General features: G+C 39.8%; 1 protein-coding gene across 1 annotated transcript in view; it reads left to right on the top strand.

Annotated features, from left to right (window-relative positions):
- Nucleotides 1–609: 609 nt before the first annotated feature.
- The window catches only part of SLC44A1 (solute carrier family 44 (choline transporter), member 1), a 47,579-nt gene continuing 26,255 nt past the window's right edge, over nucleotides 610–21,933 (top strand). Inside the window, exons 1-4 of the mRNA XM_009998172.1 lie at nucleotides 610–729; nucleotides 2,758–2,847; nucleotides 4,255–4,397; nucleotides 10,826–10,962. Of these exons, the coding sequence (XP_009996474.1) occupies nucleotides 610–729; nucleotides 2,758–2,847; nucleotides 4,255–4,397; nucleotides 10,826–10,962 (490 nt within the window). The remainder of the gene's footprint in view (nucleotides 730–2,757; nucleotides 2,848–4,254; nucleotides 4,398–10,825; nucleotides 10,963–21,933) is intronic.

The following is a 21,933-nucleotide window of genomic DNA, read 5'->3' as shown; positions in this document are numbered from 1 at the left end:
GTTTTTTGCAAACTGGACAGATGTAAACTTCTGAACACACCTATTTGGGTTCTTGAGTAAGCCAGTCTCAAAACTCATAGGATCAGAACAGAAGACCTGTTATGGGCAGTGTTCCCATCCTGCAAGTTTGCCTTAGAGAGACAGGCTCTTTTGTCTGCTTTCTACTCAAACTGATAAATCTGATTCTCTGTGCCGTCATCATAGTGCGCAGGTAATTTTGTGCTTTGATAATAGCAAGAATATCCATAAGTAGCATAGCATAAATTATAAAAGTTCTTTAGTAAGAGAAGACTTAAAATCAAATTATTTCTTAAAAAATTATTTTTCTTCTAGTTGATCTAGCTTTCTTGCATCAACAAATATTGAAGGCTCTTAATCTGGTGGAAAACCTGAAAGCAGAAGCACTTATGTAGAATTGTAGGCAAAGACATGTCTTCTGAAACTGTGTTTCAGTTACAACAGATACAAAGCATAGTTTCCAGACTGCTGAAGGAGCAACATGTGTAGCACCTTATGCTGACTGTAGATTGTGTTGCCCAGGCATGAATATCAAGGTCTTTGTAGGCATCTAGGGGAGTAGAGGGGGTAGGGAATAGTCCCTAGAGAGACATGGACAACAACAGCAAAGATGAGGCTGAAGAGCTAAGAAGTTATGGAAGAAGTGGCAATCCTGAGTACCAGGAAGCAATTGACAAGAAAACACAAGACAGATTCTGGCAGCTGTCTTGGGTTGTAGCATGATCTGGAGGGAAGAAAGGTTGGACAGCCTGCCTGGAGAAGGCTGTTGTTCCAATGCTGTGTAATTTCATTCTGTGTTTCTGAGTATGCTGAGTGGTTAAATTGAGGGTTGGTAAATATCTACTGCCTTTTGAAGTGTACTTCTTATTTTAAATACCTTTCTTTTTAAAAAAATAAATTAGTTATGTTTTGGAGCAGAGTAAAGATGAGATGCTGAGTTATTTCTGCTGTGCATTACATGGCATTTCAAGTTTCTTTTTGGCATACAAATTGCTGTCCACTTAGTAAGTAAAATGGATTACTTAGAGTAACTATGACTAGTCAGACAACGTAAGTCCTTGGCAGAGCTGTTCCAGAGGATGTCTAGTAGCTTTTAAAAATCCTATTAGAAGATTTTATTTGCAGATGGTTCAGAGAGGATAAAAAAACCCAGCAAAACAATCAAACCATAACGTGGTATATCTTACAGCTGCCTCATTTGTCTAGGGCAGCTTAGTCTTAAGATGCAACTATAGCTGGAATTTCTCTCAGCTGTTTGTAAATAAAAGTAGATCTTCAAATTAGAGTCCAGAGTTCTTGGAGTGGATTTAGGAATAGGAAGCACTAAGCATTATGTATTTTATGTAATTTTGATTATCTAAGTATACCAATATGAATGTCACAGTCTTGTTTTAAATGTTGTTTGAAGAATGTGTTAGTTTTTACTGTGAACCTCCAGAATCAGAAAACCGTTTTGTTGAACGAAAGTAGTAGCATGTATAATGTGACCTTTTAGCAACACTCTGTTGAATAAAACATTGACTGTTTGAGTAATTTTGGCTGTTCAGAAATAGGAGTGATTTTGCAGAGTTTGACTTAATGTAAATATAACAATTGCAAAATACGTGCTAGAGATAAAAGCTGTTGACATTTTCACAATCATTCTGGTTTAATTCAGTAGTAACATTTGCTACCTTGCCAACAAAGTCTTGAAGAAGCTTCAGAGTCTTGAGGAGAAAAAGATACTTAAAAATTGAATAGGTTACAACTGCTGCTCTGTGTCTGAAGAGAGCAGGTCTGTATTCTCTCTGTATCAATTTCCTTTTCTTCCTTAAGTATTAAAACTGTGTGCATTGTTTTGGTTTTAGTAGACATATGTGAACAGTTAGTACTTGGCAACTAATTGAAAAAACATACCTTTGCAACTGTGTATTTTTAATCAAAATTTTTGTTATAAAAACATTCTGATATGGAGAACTTTTTAATTAAAATAATAGTACTAAAACAATTCTTTTTTTTAGAATATTTTTTTGTAGATAGCAAGATCACAGTTTTTAACATACTTTAATTATCTTACCAGTGTATCATGCACACTTGAGCAGTTTTATCTCATGAACAGCAAACTATTTGAATTGTTTACAACTGCCCCTTTATGCTTTGCAATAGAGGCCCCATCACTGAGTGTTCCAACCTTTAAGTACAGAACTTCTGGTGCCTAGGTAATACCGACTAGGCATCTTTTTTCTGAAATGTTAAGCTCAGCTGCCTCTTGTTAGGTAGAAAACTGTTCCTTTAACAGCAATTTATTACCTCCTTTGCAGCTCCACTGTACTTGTTAAACCTGCCAATAGTGTTTTAAAACTGAGGAGCTTTTGTAAAGTTTAACCTTTTATCCTTTTTGTAAAGCAGATTATTGTTGAGTAAGGTAGCTGTGGAAGATGGCAGTAGCCATCTGTTGATTCCATGCCATTAGCTTCCCTTTTCTATTATTAAGAAGCAGGTGAAAATACCCTGTTTAATGGATAAATACCTGGATAGACTGTTGATCTAGTGGAGGCACTTCTTTCAAATGGTCTTTCGTCAGCCTAACTCTTAATTTTTTTGGCTAAGTTGCTTCAGCTTTGGCCAAGCTGTATCAGAGTTTAAAATAATTCTTTTTGTATGTTAATGTCCTGGATAATTATTTTCTGCCTTTTCCTATTATGAGCAGAAGACAATTAAGTAAGTGTTGTTAACCTCATCTCTCTCTTCTCACACAAGAGCTCCAAGCGAGAGTGGAAGCCTCTGGAGGACCACAGCTGTACAGATGTACCATGGCTGCTTTTATTCATCCTCTTCTGTGTAGGAATGGTGAGTAAAACTCAAAGGATTCTGTGAATGTTGTGTTGTTGAAGAGTGTGCATTCATCAGAAAGAAGATTTAAAGTCTTCGTTAACTTAGTCAATGAGTAAGGTCAGGGTATGCTGGAATGGAATTTGTCAGCTGTGGAACAGAAATGGGTAGTACTTACACATCAAAGGCATTTGTTAGGGATCTGTAATGTTTGTGCCAGTTCTTTCTTCAGCTCCTCCACCCCTGAAACTCCACTTTCCTTTGTAAGTGATTTTCATCATGACAGAATACCACTAGGCTCATGTTCCTTCTGGGACTGTGGATGTCCCAGAAATTATAGCTTTGAGTCTGGTAAACAGTTCTGTGAATCACAGTAAGCTTTTTGCTGAGAAACAATGGTTCTGAATATAAAAGTGTTTTCTTATTGAATGCTTAGTAGAGGCACCAAGTATTGGCAACCTTATTATCAACGGTAAGACTTTTCTTTCCAAGTTATTCCAGCTCTGTCCTGTGTGATAAAGCTGTAAGAAAACCTCATAGCACTGTGCGCTTTACATCAAAACACAAACCTCCAAGGGCTGCAGATTTATGAGAACTATAAATAGGCTTATTTTAGTCTTGAGTTGCTTCATGGATTTACATATGGTGTTCTTCCTAAACAGATAATGTCTGTCACTGTCTTGTACATCTGTGTTGCAAGGTGTAGCCCTTAGGAGTTGGGAGTTCTGTGCTGTCAGTTTTCTTTTCTACTGTCACTTAGTCTCTGGTCTTTGTAATTATTCCATTGAAAAAAAAACAACTGTTTATTCCCCAAAATGTTTGCCACTGACTGCACTTCAAATGGAAATATGGCAAATTTTGTTTTAAATCGTCTGAATGACGTTCTTACTGTAACATGTGAATATCTTAAAATCTTAAAAAGCACAGCACTTCCTGAAAGAAGCAGATTTTTAAAATTTTGTGGTTATTTTTTCCTGTCTTTGTTGATGCTCCCTGGTTACTCAATCTGTGCATACCTGTTCCCTCAATTATTCATTAGTCTGCTGTGGATTATTGTCCAAGATTTACCTATCTAAGCAGTATAATATACAGAGCAATCATCTTACTGGGTCAAACACTCTGTTAGTTACTGTTCTAGGGGACTTCACGTGAAGTACTGCTAGGAGTCAGGAGGGAATCCCTGCACTGTTGTAAATTGGATTAGATGGGAGGAGGAGCTGCATTATTTCCTTTACTCAGTATGTAGGGAGAAAATGCTGGAACAAGCCAAGAAACTGAGTACTATTGTATGTAAAATGCATGCTACTATGTCCCTTACAGAATAGTAAGGGATCTGACTACTTAGAAGCAAATGAATTAACCTGACTTTTTGCAGCCATCAAACAGATGAGTATTACTAAATCGTGTGGGCTTTTTTTCCTCCAGGGTTTCATTTGTGGCTTTTCAATAGCTACAGGAGCAGCTGCAAGACTGCTTTCAGGATATGACAGTTACGGAAATATTTGTGGGCAGAAAAACGTCAAGCTGGAGGGAATAACCAATAGTGGTCTGGACCTCACACACAAGAAGTGAGTATGCGATTCAGTTGCTTCATTCTGCAAACCAGGAAAGGCAAAACCTTTCTTCCTTTGAGAGTGGTTTTCAATAAAATGGGTAAAGGAATATGCTAACTCATTCCTACTCGTCGTTTTCCACTTTATTCGCCTAGAGGGGAACAATCTTCTGTAATGATGCAACAGTACTTGGGGAGTTTATGTTGACAGATGTGCAACATGAGTACAGCTAAGTCATTGAGGAATTTCCTTTCCTTAGCATTCAGTTCATTTAGGAGATTGTATCAGGCCACTGAAGAATCTTGTTTGTTAAGAGTTTTAGGTATGACTTCAATTCTTGGATTTGGGAGCAGATCTTTGATACTTAAAAATGGTTTGCTTTTGATGATGTATGTTCACTTGCTGCCACTGAGTTTAGGAGGAGGTAGAATATATCTGACACATTAAAATGAAAAATTAAAATTTAAACTGTAAGCAGAATAGATAGAAGTGGCAGAGAAAGAGAAAATGCACAAAACTTGCAAGCAGCACACAGCTCTGATTAAGCAGTGTCCTGTGAAAATACACACTTGTAGGTCAGAACCAGCACAGGTTATTTTTTGTTGTGCAGAAAAAAAATCATACTCCAGTAGTAGTAGTAGTGGAGCTGAATAATAGAATCCTGGACTGAAAGGTTGAAAAACAGTGAACATCTGTTTGGGTCTCTGTGCCGCTCTGTTCTTAGAGACCATCTGTAGGACTTGGGTGTGTTCAGAAAATGAAATATTTAGTCTAAGCTTGGAACAGAGTGATACTAATTGACAAAAAAGATATTTCTTGCACTGCCAATTATTTCCAAAAACTAAAAGGTTCTTGATTTCTGAGTATGATAGTGTCTTACTTCACGGTTTCAGACTAACAGAAAATCAATTTTTTGCATTAATTATTTTGGAAGGATTCTTTTTAAGATCTGCTTAATCTGAGTGCTGCAGTAAACGTTTCTGAATATCTGTTTTACTATTTTCTTACTTTTATATACAAATCATGGAATCACTGGTAGGGGTTGGAAGGGACCTCTGAAGATTATCTAGTCAAACCTCCAGTATTTTAACACTTTCTAAAATCAAGTAATTCTTGTGTTGTGAGATAAAATACAAAATTTAGAATTTTAATTTTAAACTTGCTCACCTTTAGAAAGAAATAGTGTCTGAGTGTGTGAAGGCAGAGAAACTCAGACACCTTATTGATACGTAACAGTGACAGATATACTACAATAGTGACAGAAATTGAGCTGTCATGAGGATAAACATCTACCACTGCTAAGTGATTTCTTTTCATGAAGGCAAGAATGAAAAACAGCAAAAAAATAGTGACTATTTTTAAAACAGCTGATAGAGCCTATTGCTTGTCAAAGTCTTAATAAGGTTCAAAAAGATTGTTTTTCTAATAAAAGTATTGTGGCTTGAGGCATGACCTAAGCAAAAGGATGGATACACTAATATGACATATCATAATCTCTGGTTAGTTGAGAATGAGAGAGAACCTTTTACCAAGGTGGATTACTCTATAACTGTTGACAGTGAAGCACCATCCAAGGTGCTCAGCTTTGAAAGAGGCCAGTTCTTACAAACATGGGTGATCCTTCCTGCTCTCACACCTTATGGCTTTTTAAATTTGTTTGCCAGTTTTTCAGAAAAAGCTCTTTTCTTTGCATCTGTCTCTAGCAGATGGAGATGCTGTAGTGTCTGAGGTGCAGTAATCATAGGAGTATTTAATGCTGTTTTATTGGAGTATTTTTCAGACAGACCGTGAAAATAAACTCTTCTTACTGCTCATACATTGCTGCTTGCGTAGAGAAAGAAAGGGCTTTAAGCTCCACAAGTGTGGTTCTGAAAACATGACATTATATTAATTTCATTCTACTTGAAGGGTAGTTCTGTCTTCATTTCACAGTCCAAGACAGAAAAGTTAAATCATCTGTAAAAATAACATTTTCCTCCTTGTAAATTACAGCACCCCATAAGCACTGTAATGAAGAGGGTGAAATGGATGTGGTCTGTGTGGATGTGGAAATTTGGATGATAAGGATGAGGAGCAGGGTCCTTACAGGGGTATGGTTTATTCTGTATGCATCAGATATGCTGAAAGCAGTGAGATGTATTGTTGGGAAGGAGGACTTCACAGCCTGATCTCGTCAACAAATAGTGAATCATGCATCCTTTTATTTTTACAAAAATACCACAGTATATCTTTAATAGGTTGTGCTCTGAATTCAGACATGAGAGTTTAGTCTAGTATTGGCAGTCATTTCTCATTAAACCTGTCTGCTTCAAATAAGCTCCTTTTTTTTTTTGGACTCGCAGTTACAAAGAAAGTTTAAAAATTATCTTCTATTTGCAAGTAAATTATGACTACAGCAGCCAGATGTAAGTTCCTGAGATGCTAGTTCAGTCTGATTTTTCTGATACTTCAGTTTGTGCAGTTTACTCAAGAATACGATGATCTGCATGTACCACCATTGGGATGAGTTAGAGTAGCATTCCACCTTAATAAATGCCTTTGACTCAGGAAAATGCTTGGGTTTTAGATAGTGGGAAAACCCAAGGAGTGTTTGCAGCACATTTGTAGAGAACTTGGTTGAGTGAAACTGTATGCCGTACCCATAATTTGTTTAGAGTGTGTATGATCACTTAATTCACTTCTCTATTATTCTGATAAGATGCTTGTAGGTCACAGCAACCTTGCTCTGTTAGGTACACATTTGCCTATAAACAGACTCCTTCAGAGTGTGTGAAATACCTGAAAATAAGATAGGCTTGTTTATATGATTTGCCACCTTGGTTCCAGAATCAAGGTGTCAAGTATGAAATGATATTGCTTGGTCTTCCTGGCTGTGGAAGGGAAGAGGAGACTGCCCTTTTCCTCATGAGTATGAAAAGGTTATAGGACACTTGTCTAGAAAGCTACTGAAAGATACTTTTTTTTTTTTTTTTAATTTAACATTGTATAGTTTTGAAGATATATTTTGAATTACTTCCCTACAAATCTCGATTTTTCTTTCAGAAGTGAAGGAAGAAGCACACTGAAATATAAGATCAGAATGGTAGGAAAGCACAGAAAAGTTACCATACAGATCTGTACAAGATTATAATGCATTTTGAAAAGCTAAACTGAAGTTTATTTTGAATTACATGCCTCAGGATGAACAACTTGCTATTGACCTTATTTTCTGACACCGTGGCTTTTGAAAAGCTAAATAAATTATTTTCCTTTATGTATAAGAATCAGCTTAAGCTTCAAGAGCTTAAATTTTCTAATTTTTATTTGGGCTACAGAAGGTAGGCATACTAAAAATTACTTGCAATTATTTTTACTTAAGTAACTTTTTCATCATGCCATATTTCAGAGGTTTTTTAAACAAATTTTTATTTTCAGAAGAGTGGATTGGTAACATCAAAGAATCACAAAGGCATAGAACAGGTTTGGTTTGAAAGGACCATTGAGGATTATCTTGTTCTGCTCCCCTGCCATGGACAGGGAAATCTTTCACTTGACTCAGTTGCTCAAAGAGCTGTTGAACCTGACCTTCAATACTTCCAGGAAAGGGGCATCTACAGCTTCTCTGGGCAACCCGTTCCAGTGTCTCAACAACTTTGCAGTAAAGAATTTCTGTCCTGTATCTAATCTAATCTCTGCATTTTTCTTGTAAGCCCCTTGTAAGTATGGAAAGGCCACACAGAAGTCTTCTTGAAGCCTTCTGTTCTCCAGGCTGAACAAGCCCAACTCTCTCAGCCTTTCTTCATAGGAGAGGTGCCTCAGCCCTGTGATCATTTCTGAGACCCTCCTCATGTCTTTCCTCTACTGAGGACTCCAGACCCGGACACAGAACTTGAGGTGGGGCAAAGGTGACTCTGCCCCCTCTAGGCCCAGCTGGTCACGCTTCTTGTGACGCAGCCCAGGATATGTGGGGCTTTCTGGGCTGCAAGAGCTTCAAAAGGAAAAACCAAAATACCTTTTCCTCTGTAATACTGATTCTTAATTTAGCTACCCAAAATAAAAATTAAAAAATCTCAGTTCTCCCTGTGTAGACTGTGGATGGAAGCCACAGATTTGATAGCTTGGAGTTTGCTTTGCAGCTGCCTTAATGGTGTTAGAACTGTCTCTGAGCAGTGCAATGTGGTGTTTGAATTAGATGTGTCTGCTTAAGGGTATGCCAACACAGCACACTCCTGTCAAAGCTGCATATGGCAGTGTAGTTGCATTGTGTCTCTAAATTTCGAGGCTTGAATTAAAATCGTAGTACTTACTGTACAAAATACTCTCATTTCTTCTTTCCATTTAAATTATAGCTTGGTCTTTGAGTTTAAATGACTACAGGAGTGGACGGGATTCTAGATTGTCAATGCCAATGTACTTGACTTGGTTTCCTTAGGCTTCTCTTGGTAATAATGTGTGTTAAGGGATTTTTGGAGGAACCTCCCTCCTGGCCTCAGGAGCTGAGTCCAATATGCCCTGGACCCAGGATCTCTGCCTGGTCTGAGGGATGTGCATGGACAGCCACACACAGGACACTGACACGGCTGTTTACGTGGACTGGCACTGAACAGGTGCTGCCTGCAACGAGGTCCACATGCAGCACACACACAAACACATGCACAACCCTGTCCCCTTCTCCTCATGGTCATCAGTGCAGATGTATGTACGACATTCTCCAGGCTCATAAGCACATTTATAGATGACCCAAGTATCAGCACAGCTCCTCTCTACCCACCTAGCACCCCTGATCCCAGGTCCCTTAGCTTGCCTGATAGGTCCCCCCTACTCAGCGGCTGGTCCAGCTTGGTGCTCACTAGCAAGCATGTGATCCCATAGGCACCCCACACTTGCAAGTCCCCCCAGATAACAGCACTGACACCCCTGCCCAGACCCGGGGCTTTCTGCACACCATCTGGTGCAGCTTACAGTTTGCTGCTGCATTACCTGTGCACACCCTCCCCTCCCCACCTCCTATACTCACTCTGGGGAAGGTGCAAGTGTTTGGCTAGTGCAACAGCAAGCACCACAGGCACTGACCCACAGGCCTGTTCCAGCCACTGGCTCTGAGCCCCTCACTTACACTGTGCCTCCCCACACCCGTGTAACTGTTTTTTGGGAACACACATGGTTCCCAGCACAGTGGCTGGTGGCCAAGACCCTTCTGGGTCCTGGTTGCTGGCACTGAGATCCCACTCACTTTGGTAGCTGACATGACAGGCCTGGGGCTCTCAGCCCTGGCTGGACTCCAGTTGCTGGCACTGAATCCATCAGGCCAGTCTCCCCAGTAGCTGATACTTAGTCCTTGCAGCACTGATGTGCATGGGATAGAGAGTAAGGAGAGAGAAAGTTAAGAAAGGGTTTAGTAAGGTCACTGGAAGTATTCAAGCAGGACAAAAATGCTTTCAGGAAGCAGAAGGGATTTTTTTGATTACAGAATAAATTCCCATCACACGGCCTGCAGAAATAGAAATGGTATTTTATATGGTGGTTTGAAGTTGTTTTCTTCTGATGTTGTTAGATAATATGAAGAGAGTATTTAATGCATTGTATACCACCAGAATTGTAGAAATTTGAAAGACTTGTCTAATTTCAGAAAATAAAAAACATTCTGCATCTGTCTTATACCTTGAATGGACAAAACTGTATTGTTAGTGTTTGTGGAGAAGATGTTAGCTGGGAAGCTATAATATGTACTTCATTAATTGGATTTTTAAGTAACAGTGACTCATCATGCAAAATTAGCATAGAGAATCTCTTAAAAATACAACAATTGGGCATTAGACACATCTACTTGAAATATCTGAACAATTTTTATGTCAAAGTAAGTACTGTAGTAGTTTGCTTAGTCATATAGACCTGTGGTGTGAAAAATCAATCTAAACCAAAAAAGTGTTCCTAATTACTGCAATTAGGTGTATTCATTAAAATAGCTATGGACTTGGTCATTTTTGCAGCTTAAGTATAACCTTACGAGCTTTGTTGGGTCTTTTTGAGAGAACTTGGAAATCTTGAAGTCAAGTTGAAAGTTGGAGTAAAGTTATTTTTTTGTGAATGTTTAGACCTGTATCTGTGAAAAGGCATAGTAGAAGTGCTGCTGGTTTTATGAACAGCATTTGAATATATTTGAATTTGGTACAGTTAAACATCTTTCTGTGTATATAGAAGTATATAGATACCCATATATTTGTTGGGCATATGAGTACCTCAATTCTTTTGACCCACACAATTATGGTAATATCAAATTTCCTGTGTTTATGGGTAGGCTGAAGTTTAGTCTTGGCTGAATCCTTCCATTTGAAATTAAATTCAAAGTATAGATTATCTCAAGTTGGAGGGACCCATAAGGATCAAGTCTAACTCTCTACTTTATTTTGTTCAGTGTAATTGTTAACTAGAACAGAGATAATTTCCTTTTTTTTCTTCCCTAGGTATGTATTCTTCTTGGATCCATGCAACATTGATCTAGTACATCAGAGGATCAAGTCCATTGCTTTGTGTGTATCAGCTTGCCCAAGGAAAGAACTAAAAACTCTGGCTGATATTCAGAAATTTGCAGAAACTAATGGTAGGCAAAAAACATGTCTGTTCGTGTATCAGGTATTTTCAAAGGATTAAAAAGTCTTGTGCATTAGCTGAACTAAAAATTAAATATATGTCAAGAAATATAAATGGAAATTATCTGATATTTATATTAAGCTAAAACTTTACCAAATCTTACAGTATTAATATGCTTCTGTTCTGGCATGTCTGGACAGTTTTGGAAGTTAATTTTTAAAACAGAAGTAGAAAGTGTAATGAGAATTTGAGGGAATGTCTGACTGTACAGTACTTTCTCAACTCCTATGGAAATGTTTTGGCCTTGCTGCTCAACAGTAATGCTGTTGAAATGCCCTCAGTGTATATGGGGCTAGTCAGAGCAATGCTGTTGAGCTGTGCATGCAGCAGGAAGTATGGCTGTGGATGTGAAAATATTCCTGCTTTCATTCAGTGCTGTGGTGCAGTTTCCATGTTGGGTTGTTTTCTTACACTTATCTTTTTAAAAGAAACTTAAAGGAAACTTAACTATTAATAAATGAATTAGTGTACCCTGTGCCCCTCAACAGCAGTACTTTATGTAGTAAAAAATACTGATATTTTTCACTCAATTCATATTTTAATGCTGTATAGACTAAAATGCAAAATTTGGACTATCCGAAGAGAGTTAAGATGACAACTTAGAGGAATTTGAGGAAATGTCAGGGTTTTTCAGCTATTCATGTGGGAGCTCTTTGTCCTAAAATTTCGTTCTGGGTGACCAAGTTCAAAGGTGATTACTTTTCCTGGAAAGAAATGAAATGTTTATTTCTGTTCTGGTATAGATTACTTGAGTATTTACTGTTGGAAATGAGAGTTGAAGTGGGCCTAGGACACTGTTAGTATCCTTGGTTTTCTGACACTGCATTGTGCCCGCACATCTGGTGTCTGAGTTGGGGAGATGGATCAACTGTCTTGTGGCATTGCAGCAGGCATGGAGCTGCACAAACAGCTGTGCCAGCACAGGGCAGGGGCTGTTCTGAGAGCGGGAGTTCACTCCTGTGATCTGTGCGTTGCTGTCAAATACAAGGCCAAGGGTTGCTAGCCAGAGTAAAAATACAGTTTTTACCTCTTAACTGAGTGTGCTTAGTTTTTCTTAACTGATACAGGCCAGTTTTTTGTTGATGTGAAGTCAAGGTCATCAGTAATAGAGTTTAAGTACCTCTCGAAATAATGAAATGCAGCCATGCCTTGTTTTGCCACAAACATTGTTTCTATGTTTATGTCAGGTCTCTTATTAACTGTGCCTGAAATATGTTCAGCGTAACCATCTTTTAAAATACACCAAAAACCACTCTTCCTAAAACATGTTATGCCTTGTCCTCATGATTTTCCATTCTAACTTTATCTCATTTGCTGTTTTAAGTTTTAAAATAATTCTTCTAGATATTTTTTTTTAATTAATATCAGACTGGATAGTTTCATTTTACAGTAAGCTTGGTAAAAATTATGAAACCTAGTATTAGAGCAGAACAGAATCATTAATGAATTTAAGTCCTAGTTTTCATTATTGGCGTTGTCAAAAACAGGTACTAAACTGAACCTTCCTTTGGTAGATGAAAACTGTGCAAAACTGGAATCACACAGTTCAGGCAAATACATCACGGTTATGTTTCAGTTAAGTGTTCAGCAGTCTTTGCACATTCTAAAACACAATGGTTTGCAGCAAATGAACAGCATAAGTGTTTACCACCTTAAGTGTTGCATATACATAGTAAAAGTTAAAGTAGTCTTAAAATAGAGCAGGAACAGTGAGTTAATAACCAAACCGTACTATTCGGTAAAAACAATAATTTTTCTGAAAGCCACTTAGTAACTATGATAGTGCGTTTAAATTAATTATTAGTAGGATTGTGTTTGGCAGTCTGTTTCAAGTGATTGTAGACCCCCTGTAAAAAGGATAATAAATAAATCTGAGAACTTTGAATATGACTACACAGAGCTTAATTGCAATTTCTGTGTTTGTGATGATGCCTAGCTAGAATTTAGAGTTCACCTGTCAAGTTCTGAAGAAGGCGGGCAAGACATATATGTTTGATTTCTTGTCATAGTCAATGCTGAATTTTCCAGGCTCGCAACTTCTAACACTCAACAAGAAAACTGCCTTAGTGTTTTGATTATATGGGTGGGGAATGGAGTCAAATCTTAGTTTTGCTTTGCTGAGCCTTTCTGAAAGCTTTAACCCTTTCTGCAACTTGAAATAGTGGTTGTTTTGGAGGTAGACTCTGTGTAGGTTGTTGCATGTGCATTTGAAGGCTTAGCCATTTTCACCTGGCTCGCATACACTGTCCTTCAACTCACATTACTCATACATACACCTTGGAATTCTTTTATGAATTACTGTTTTAAGCACCTTTCCATCCCAAAAAATCTGTTCTGCTTCAGCTCTTTGAGTGGTGATATGGCAAGTTCAAATAAAGTTTTCAAACATCTTTTTCAAAAGGTGTAAAACAACAACATCCTTACATTGATTAATGACTTTATCAATATCAAGTATGATCTTTCAGGTAGCCTGTTATTTATGGTATCTTCCCCAAAGTGGGACAGGCAGCTCACTGGCTGTACACAACATGACAGGACTGCCAGCTCCTTGGCAATTATGGCAGATCTCTTAATTACTGTGCAGTAGAACTTCTATTTTGCTGTAAGCAAGAGTATAAATAAGCGTTTAGGGCATGGAGAGTGCTTGCTTAAGGCTTGAAGATAATTTCATGACAGAGCAGCTTTTTGGCTTCCTGAGTCTGGTGATAATGTACTTGCTCTTCTGCTGTAGTTTGGGAAAAGGAGCTGATTTGGTGAGTTACAATGCACTATTCAATTTTAAATGGTTCTGTGCAAGTGCACAGAGCACAGGGAGTAAGCAGGTGGAACTGTAGATGTGTGCAGCCTGCAGGCCTGTGGTGTTATTGGTATGATTGAAACGTGGTGGGATGACTCCTGTTACTGGAGTGTGGGGATGGCTGTGTATAAGCTCTTCAGGAAAGACAGGCAGGGCAGAAGAGAGTGGGGTGTCACCCTTTACATCAGTGACCAGCTGGAGTCTGTGGAGCTCCACGTGGGGATGGAGGAAGAGTGGACTGAAACCTTATGCGTCAGGGTTAAAGGAAAGGCAGGAGATGTCATAGTGGGGGTCTGCTAAGGGCCACCAGGTCAGGATGGCCGAGTGGATGAGGTCCTCTAAAGGCAGATAGGAGCAGCCTCACACTCACAGGCCCTGGTCCTCTTGGGGGACTTAAACTACCTTGATATCTGCTGGAGGGACAACACAGCAAAGCACCAGCAATGCAGGAAATTCCTGGAGTGCATTGGTGACAATTTCCTCCTCCAAATGGTAGAGGAGCCAACAAGAAAAGGTGCTTTGCTGGATATTGTTCTCACCAACAGAGACGGGTTGGTTGATGATGTATGACTTAATGGGAGACTAGCCTGTAGTGACCATGACATGGTTGAATGCAGGATCCTTAGGGCAGTGAGGAATGAGTTAAGCAAGCTCACTACCCTCAATTTCAAAAGAGCGGATTCTGGTCTCTTCAAGGATCTGCTTGGTAGTGTACCATGGGACAAAGCCCTGGAGGGAAGGGAAGCCCAGAAAAGCCGGTCCATATTCAAGTATCATTTCCTTTGTACCAGGAACTACGTGTCCCAGTGAAGAGGAAGGCAGACAGGAGAACCATGAGGCAAAGAGTTTCTGGACATAGTTAAATGTAAAAACAAGATATTCAGAGAATGGAAGCAGGGACAGATATCTTGGGAGTAATACAGATAAACTGTCAGAGAAGCAAGGGATTGGATGAGAAAGGCCAAAGCACAGATGGAGTTGGACCTGGCCAGGGATGTTAAGAATAACAAGAAAAGTTTCTACAAGTATGTCAGCAGTAAGAGGAAGATGAGGGAAACTGAGCCCGCTTCAGAAGGAAACTGGAAACTTGACCGTGCAGAGAAGCTGAGGTACTCAATGGCTACTTTGCCTCAGTCTTCACCAGCAAAGTCTCTGGTCACACCATCCAAGTTAGAGAAGGTGAAGACATGGACTGTGAAAAGGAAGATCTTGCCACTGTAGGAGAAGAGCAGGTTTTGGGACAAAGCCCTGGAGGGAAGGGAAGCCCAGAAAAGCCGGTCCATATTCAAGTATCATTTCCTTTGTACCAGGAACTACGTGTCCCAGTGAAGAGGAAGGCAGACAGGAGAACCATGAGGCAAAGAGTTTCTGGACATAGTTAAATGTAAAAACAAGATATTCAGAGAATGGAAGCAGGGACAGATATCTTGGGAGTAATACAGATAAACTGTCAGAGAAGCAAGGGATTGGATGAGAAAGGCCAAAGCACAGATGGAGTTGGACCTGGCCAGGGATGTTAAGAATAACAAGAAAAGTTTCTACAAGTATGTCAGCAGTAAGAGGAAGATGAGGGAAACTGAGCCCGCTTCAGAAGGAAACTGGAAACTTGACCGTGCAGAGAAGCTGAGGTACTCAATGGCTACTTTGCCTCAGTCTTCACCAGCAAAGTCTCTGGTCACACCATCCAAGTTAGAGAAGGTGAAGACATGGACTGTGAAAAGGAAGATCTTGCCACTGTAGGAGAAGAGCAGGTTTTTGACCATCTGAGGGACCTGAAGGTGCACAAGTCTTTTGGTACCTGATGGTATTCATCTATGGCTCCTGAAGGAACTGGCTGATGAGGTTGCAAAGGCTCTGTCCATCATATTTGAAAAGTCTTCGCAGTCTGGAGAAATCCCCACTGACTGTAAAAGGGGAAACATAACTCCCATTTTCAAGAAGGGAAAAGAGGAAAGCTCGGGGAACTGTAGTCCAGTCAGTTTCACCTCTGTGCTCAGCAAGATCATGGAGCAGATCCTCCTAAAAGCTCTGCTAAGGCATGTGGAAAACAAAGGGGTGGCTCAAAGCCACCATGACTTCAGCAAGGGCAGATCCTGCCTGACTAATTTGGTGGCCTTCTACAATGGGGTCATGGCATTGGTGGGCAAAGGAAGAGCAACTGACGTTCATCTGCCTGACCTGTGCAAAGCCTTTGACACTGTCCTGCATGACATCCTGGTATCAAAACAGACAAATGGAGGAACCATTGGGTAAAGAACTGGCTGGATGGTTGCACTCAAGGAATGGTGATTAATGGCTTGATGTCCAGGTGGAGACCTGTGATGAGTGATGTTCCCCAAGGTTCTGTCTTTGACCTGTGCTATTTAACATCTTTGTTGCTGACATGGACAGTGGCACGGAGTACACCCTCAGAAAGTTTGCAGGCAACACCGAAGTGTGTGGTGAGGTGGACATGCTGGAGAGAAGGGACCTTCACAGACTTTAGAGGTGAGCTCATGCAAACTGCATGAAGTTCAACAAGGCCAAGTTCAAGGTCCTGCACCTGGGTTGGGGCAGTCCCGAGCACAAATACAGGTTGGGTGGAGAATGGGTTGAAAACAGTCTGGTCTGGAGGAGACGGACTTGGGGGTCATGGTGAATGAGAAGCTCAATATGAGCCAGCAATGTGTGCTTGCAGCCGAGAAAACCGACTGTGTCCTGGGCTGCATCAAAAGAAGCGTAGTCAGCAGATCAAGGGAGGTGATTCTCCCCCTTTACTCAGCTCTTGTGTGACTCCACCTGAAGTACTGTATCCAATTCTGGAGCCCCCAACATAAGAACGACATGGAGCTCATGGAGAAAGTCCAGAGAAGGGCCACAAAGATGATCAAAGGGCTGGTGGACCTTTCCTGTGAGGACAAGCTGAGAGAATTGGGGTTGTTCAGGCTGGAGAAGAGAAGGCTGCATTCAGTCATTGACATAACAGATAGGAGTATTATTTCCCTCAATGACTGGTCAGTATAGTTATCTCTGCATTAAACATTACAGAAATTATGGACACTTCTTTAGTGTTTTTTTTTAATAACATTTTTTTATAACATTTTGTTATTTATATGGCACAGTCAGATATGAATTGTATCTTCAAGGATCCCTGGAAGTGTTCAAGGCCAGATTGGACAGGACTTTTAGGATCTGGTCTAGTGGGAGGTGTTCATGCCCATGCAGGGGAGATGGAATTAGATTATCTTTAAGGTCCCTTGAAATCCAAACTGCTCTATGATTCTGTGATGATTCTATGATTTCAGAATGCTTTACAAACAGCACGTTTGCTGTTGACACTAAACTGTGAGGAGTGGCTGACACACCAGAAGGCTGTGCTGCCATTCAGTGAGACCTGGACAGGCTGGAGAGTTGGGCAGGGAGAAACTTGCTGAAATTCAACAAGGGCAAGTGTAGAGTCTTGCACCTGGGGAAGAACAACCCCATGTACCAGGACAGGTTGGAGGCTGAGCTGCTGGAGAGCAGTGTAGGAGAAAGGGACCTGGGGGTCCTGGTGGACAGGAGGCTGACCATGAGCCGGCAATGTGCCCTTGTTGCTAAGAAGACCAATGGCATCCTGGGGTGCATTAGAAAGGGTGTGGTTAGTAGGTCAAGAGAGGTTCTCCTCCCCCTCTATTCTGCCTTGGTGAGGCCACATCTGGAATATTGTGTCCATTTCTGGGCCCCTCAGTTCCAGAAGGACAGGGAACTGCTTGAAAGAGTCCAGCACAGAGCCACAAAGATGATTGAGGGAGTGGAACATCTCCCTGATGAGGAAAGGCTGAAGAGAACTGGGTCTCTTGAGCTTGAAGGACACTGAGGGGTGACTTCATCAATGTTTACAAATATGTAAAAGGTAAGTGTCAGGAGGACAGAGCCAGGCTTTTTTCAGTGATGTCCAGTGATAGGACAAGGGGCAGTGGGTGCAAACTGGAATATAGGAGGTTCCATGTAAACATCAGAAAAAACGTCTTTCCTGTGAGAGTGACAGAGCCCTAGAACAGGCTGCCCAGAGAGGTTGTGGAGTCTCCTTCTCTGGAGACATTCAAAACCCACCTGGACATGTTCCTGTGTGATGTGCTCTGGGTGATCCTGCTCTGGCAGGGGGGGTGGACTGGGTGATCTTTCGAGGTCCCTTCCAACCCCTAAGATTCTGTGATTTTTCTTCTGCTCCTCTCTCTCCCCTCCCTTCCCTGCTGTTACTTTGTTTTTAGTGGAAGTATGCTGGTTAAAGCTTAATCCCTTTGCTCTAGTTATAGGCATATTATGATTCAAGAGTTTCTACATCATGAGGTCTTTGGGAACTTGGCTATGTTAATTATGAGTATCATTTTTCTGAATGGCTGGAATAAAAGTAGTTATGAGATAAGGAGTCATCTACTGCTACTCTTTACTTGGTACCAGAACTGCCCATCAGGTGTGTCTTGTGTTGGAAATGAACCCTCTTGTCAGAATGAAATAATTTTCACAGCATAAAGTAGCTGCACTTGAAGTCTTCCAATAATATTCTTTTGTAGTATTGATTCCATTAATAAAACATTTGGAAGGGGGGAGAAACAGTGAAGTACTAAATTGTGCTGCAGGTACTGAATTATTTACAGTTACATGAAAAAAATCTGTTATCAGTTGCAGTTGTACAAAATGTCAAATGCGAAAGATTGCTTGCAGAAGAAGGGAGTAGAAGGAAAAAACATTGTTATGTTACGCATTAGGGGTCTACTTCAAAATTGTTATTGCTAGTTGGGAAACAGGTAATGAAGCTGCTGAAGATAGCAAGTGGATAAGGTGGATGCGCAACATCATCCAAAAGTGTAATGTTTATTGTTTGTGAAGAGGGAAAAACAGGCACTGTATTTTGTGTAAATTCATTCTGTGTTGAGATTATAAAGGCTGTTTTCATCCTTTGACAGTGTTTTCTTAACATATTTCTGAACTTTTTCCTATTATGTATATTCATACTTAGAAGGCAAACAAGGATTGTGACAGGAAAAGACCAATTATTCTTTTGTCTGGGAAAGACAACTAACAGGAAGAGTAAGGTCTTAAAAGCAGGAATAACTTAAAAGTTTTTTTAAAAAGTGTTCCTTGATCTCGTAACTTGAGTAATATGAAACTAGAGGTCAAAAAATAAATTACTATGCGTCAAAGGGGCAGATTTTTTTTCCACACAAGTTACAGTTAATTTACAAAACTGATTACCATGAGAATATTTTAGATATCAAAGGATAAACTGTTAAAATAGTAGTCTTTGGATAGGTTAGTACTCAAAGATATCCTTGAGCTATGAATGGTGGCAGTAGGGGCAACATCTACTGCTACTGGACTAGATTGATTTTTACTTTGACTCCAGAATATCTGATCTTATTTAGCACTGGAAGAAATATGAGTGGAGAAATGAGTAAATTAATACTTGTTTTCAGCTTTCTGTACTGTTGGTAAGAATGGGGGTATAGAGGAGAGGATAGTCATTACAATTGAGAATGCATCTGTATGAATAGATATAAACTATTTTAAAGATATAAACTTCTTTAGATATTTATATATTTATGCATCATTGTAACAGTAACTGTACTTAGTTATTTCAGTAGGTCTCTTTGTTGTCTTAAATTCTGGAGACATTTAAAGATCTAAGTAGCAGATTTTAAGTGTTGTATTTTTCTTGAACATTCTTGCAGGCATTGGAGAATACTTACTTGAGTCCCACATTTGCTTCCAAAAGCAGGCTGTAATTTCTTCTGCCCTCTAATTCCCTCTATTTTAAAAGGCAGTATGTCTCTCTGCAACAACTCGAAGTTTAGATCTATACAGTCGTTACTTTCGTTTCTTTAAAACTCTTCTGGAAAGCACCAGTGGATAGATCTAGAGACTAAGCTTTCCTTCTTCACTGGGAACAAACCTGTCATATTAGTCTACAAAGTTCTGACTACAAAGTGGTCTGTCCTGTGCCTTCTTGCTCATCTCAAGGCATCCGTATTTTTCTAGATTCCACTCGGTCCCAGAAACTAGGTTTAAATATTAAGGTTCAGTTCCATTCTTGTTTGGCCTTCTGCCTCTATTCCTGCACCATTAGGAAAAGGAGTAGCTGCAGTGTTTAGGTATGTTTGTGCAGTCCTCTGGTACTTCGACATTAAGTACTACTTCAGACCATATTCAAATGAATGACCAAGAAGTGGAGTTCTAATTTTTTTCACTCATTTCGAGCTCTCATGCTAATCTGTGCACAGCTCAATGCTACTTCATTCCTAAATGAAGCATCAGATGTGAACTTGTCTGTTTCTGAAGTGTTTTTGCTGTTCTAAAAACACATAAGGAAAAATGAAACTTATGCAAGCCTAAACTTAGTGTTTTCTCAATGGTTCTGTTCTGAGAATAATCATTTCCTGTAGCTGTAGACAGGCCTCACCCTTTTTCCACTTGCCAGGAGTTTGTGACGGGAGGGGCTTGTTATTACTAATATTGCTATTAGTCAGGCTTCTTCTGAGGCCATGCAACATTGTTACTTGTTGCTGAAAGAAGTTAGCCATGGATAGTAAAAATTACCACTCTCTGTGGAAGAAGCGAGTGGCATCCTACCTGTTTTGTATTTTTTGGCTGTGGTATTTTCAGGAGGATTCCTCACAGATACATCAGCCAGCATCTGAAGCTTTCATTTTTCTATGCCAGGTCACTAGTCTATAATACAGTAAGATAATACGCAGATATTGGTTGTATACCAGTTGTCTTACTGTGTGAAGCTTTGTACAATTCCTGTGGTTCAAATTAACAGTTTAGACCTGAGACAATCTGAGAGCCTTGTCCTTCCTGAATACTGGTGAACTTCACCTCTATCAATACCCATCTGTCAGTACCTCTTAGCTTGTATTGTGTAGGTTGGTCAAGCATAATCATCTGTGAGTCCTGTATTCACAATGTTAGCTATGTTTTAATTGGTGACACTTAACTCACGTAACACCCAGAACCCAAGAGGGATTAGCACTGTACTGAAAGTACAGAGGCCAATAGTTGTGATTTAAACAGTCTTCCTCCTGTTAACATTTCTGCAAATTTCAGTATCTGTGATTACATGGCATTTAATTCCTGTTTTAGAGGACTTAGGTTTTGGTGGACTAATAGGGTAGGATATTGCTTGAGAATGAGATAGAATGCTTAAAAAGGACTAAGAAATTGAGTTTTTTAACTGTTATCTCTGCTGCATTATATCATATTTTGGAAGCCAGTATTGTCATGTATGTGCACAATACTTACATGCTATTAGTGAGATCATACATGGAAGATCATAAAAATTACCTTACCAAAGCTGCAGTGCCTAATCTTTCAGGCTTTGCCACATGCCTGTGAAAAAAAGGTATGTGGAACTGCTTGAAACTGTGCCTAACTTGAGCAGTACTCCTCAGGTGAGTGTTTTGAACCTCTCCTAGATATTTATTTATAGTTCTGGGTTTTTCTGCTTTTAAAACCTTGACACTGAATGTAAGTCCATGTTTTTAGACCTGGAAGTCCTTGTTTTAGTTCCTACTAACACTTTTCAGGATGAGTAGGCACTGCTGAGCTTATAATGGGATCCAGAGTCCCTGATGTGCTTTACACCAGTATCATTTGAGCAGTATTAATGTCAGTGGTTTCCTCTGTGGACTGGTCCTTTTTGTACTAAGTCTTATTATTTCTCAAGGAATTAGAGGGTTTTGTCTTGCCATTCTGTGTGCTGTGCCCTTTGAGGAACAAGACCTTTAATAATTTGCCTTCTCAATTGGAAAGAATCTTTGAAACAGGAGTTTTGGTTCCCCATCTTAGTCCTGGCTTTCTACAGCATCTTTACATGATTTGTGCTAATTGTGGTTGTTTTAAGAATTCCAGAGCTAATGGGTTTTCAGCTCCTTAGTAATCCAAGCCCAGCCAAAACAGAAGGCTTCTAAAGGAAGTGGTGGCTTTCATTCCCACAGCTAGGCTAAAGTTGAAGGGAGGTTTGTGTTTTGAGATGCCTTGCTCCAGTGATGGCCCCAAAATATTCTAACAGCTTGAGCAACTCTGTTTATGGCAAAGAAGCCATGGAACAGAAGCTGTGTTGTTTCCAGTATGCCATTTTGTAGGTGAAAGCACCCAAAGCAC

The sequence above is a fragment of the Chaetura pelagica genome, unplaced genomic scaffold (assembly GCF_000747805.2).
Source record: "Chaetura pelagica isolate M959 unplaced genomic scaffold, ChaPel_1.0 scaffold145, whole genome shotgun sequence".
In the NCBI taxonomy this organism is placed as follows: Eukaryota; Metazoa; Chordata; class Aves; order Apodiformes; family Apodidae; genus Chaetura; species Chaetura pelagica.
This window is presented reverse-complemented; position numbering and strand designations above follow the sequence as displayed.